We start from the raw sequence: 1,985 nt of genomic DNA, 5'->3' as shown, positions 1-1,985 counted from the left end.
AAATAACAAGGAAGAGACAATAGGGCAGGTGACTAGTTGAAACAACATGGAAGCTAAACATCACAATTATAGTGAAGGACATGTGATAGAGTAAGAGGATCATTTATAGTTATTGTTAGTGGTATCAGCTTATGTTGAGATGGTGGATGAAGGAAATAATACAGGAGCCACTGCCTTATTCAAGGCACAGTAAGAGGCAATCATTATCTTGATAGAGTAATGGGCTTCCCACACATCCTAGCACAGCACTACTTCTAGGCCTGAATATGGAGTATTTTTGGAGTAATTTGGATCTCAATTTAGAATATTGATTAAAGTGTTCTTTTGCCTCACAGGTTCATGGATTTCAGTCCATTCTGGTTGGTAGAGGCATCCAAGAAAGAGAAAGATATTCTAGAGAGAGGTAAGGCAAGATTCAGCTTTCTAAGGACATATTTATAACAATTTATTTCCTCCAATTAGGCACCATTCATGTTTAGAACCCATCAAGCGATTCATAATTTATGTAGTCAGAGTCCTCAGGGTTTAATACTCTCTAGAAATATGCCCTTAGACAGATCCATAAGTGAGGTTCACTGATGTGTGTACCTCATAATCCAATGAAGCTGACCATGATTCAACTGTAAGAAGGACAGAGGGATTTAAAATATCTTAAGGTTTTCTTTACCTTACTTAAAGACATGATTATCTTCCGGTCCCAGGCGCTGCGGGAGCCGCGGGTTACCGTGCAGACATGGCCAAGTCCAAGAACCACACCACCCACAACCAGTCCCGCAAATGGCACAGGAATGGCATCAAGAAACCCCGGGCACAAAGATACGAATCTCTTAAGGGGGTTGATCCCAAGGTCCTGAGGAACATGCGTTTTGCCAAGAAACACAACAAGAAAGGCCTGAAGAAGATGCAGGCCAACAGTGCAAAGGCAGTGAGTGCACGCGCAGAGGCCATCAAGGCCCTTGTGAAGCCTGAGGTCATCAAGCCCAAGATGCCAAAGGGCCCCAGCCGCAAACTCAGCCGTTTGGCTTTCATCGCTCACCCCAAGCTTGGGAAGAAGATTCGAAGCTCCATGGCCAAGGGTCGTAGGCTCGGCCAACCAAAGCCCAAGGTTCAAACCAAGGCAGAGGCCAAAGCTCCAGCTAAGGCCCAGGCTTCGGCTCCAGCTCAGGCTCCCAAAGGTGCCCAGGCCCCTGTGAAGGCTCCGTAGAGAAGGCTCCTGCCAATGTGCAGACAGACAGACAGACTGCCATGACACACCCACCTACACACTATTGCAGATGACCAGTGTCCTATGCTGTCTTTACAAATAAACTTGAAACAAGAAAAAAAAAAAGACATAATTATTGCCTTAAGTTGGAATAAATGTGAAATAAAATTGATCAGATTGATGGGATTTGCTTGCTGAAAACCGACAAGCATCTTAATTGTAATTATGATGCAGGAGAGCCTTTGTTAATATAGAGTTGAGTCCCAGTGTGCTGTTTTCCAGCCACATAACTAGTAGGTAGTCAGGGCCATGGTGATTTTTGGTAGCTTATTATTTACTCTTTCATTTCTTTAATAAATGTCTGTTCATTGTATTCCTTCTCAGGGTCAGGAAGAAGATACAAAGCTGGTTGAAACCAGTAGAAAGACCCTGAACTTTTCCTGTGCAGTGTATATGGCAACACATACTGCCTGTGCCTACGTCCACAGCACTGTGGAAGGACTGAAGATTTTTAGCCTTGAGCACAAAGCTTAAAATATTTATTATCTGACCCATGTAGAAAAGGTTTTCCCACCTCTGGCCTGCTGAAAAGCAGATTGTTTCCAATCTGTTTGGAATTTTCATCCAGAATTTTATTTTCTATTCTGTAAACTGATGGTGATGCTGAAATTTCTCATTTCTAATGTGGCCACTTTCTGATAGCCTTCTTTGGCACTTTGTTGTTGTTGGCCTATGCCTTTGTTATATGAGTTTGTATCATCCTTCATTTCATAATGTAGAT

General features: G+C 42.9%; 1 protein-coding gene across 1 annotated transcript; it reads left to right on the top strand.

The window, feature by feature from the left end:
* Positions 1–706: 706 nt before the first annotated feature.
* Positions 707–1,204, top strand: LOC308424836 (large ribosomal subunit protein eL29-like; the record flags this gene model as incomplete). The annotated part of the gene is made up of 1 exon (XM_080922024.1): positions 707–1,204. Exon 1 carries the CDS (start codon positions 734–736, stop codon positions 1,202–1,204), a length of 471 nt encoding a protein of 156 aa, XP_080778150.1. The 5' UTR covers positions 707–733.
* Between the last annotated feature and the right edge of the window lie 781 nt (positions 1,205–1,985).

This window comes from Micromys minutus, assembly GCF_963924665.1.
Source record: "Micromys minutus genome assembly, chromosome: 1".
Classification (NCBI taxonomy): domain Eukaryota; kingdom Metazoa; phylum Chordata; class Mammalia; order Rodentia; family Muridae; genus Micromys; species Micromys minutus.
This window is presented reverse-complemented; position numbering and strand designations above follow the sequence as displayed.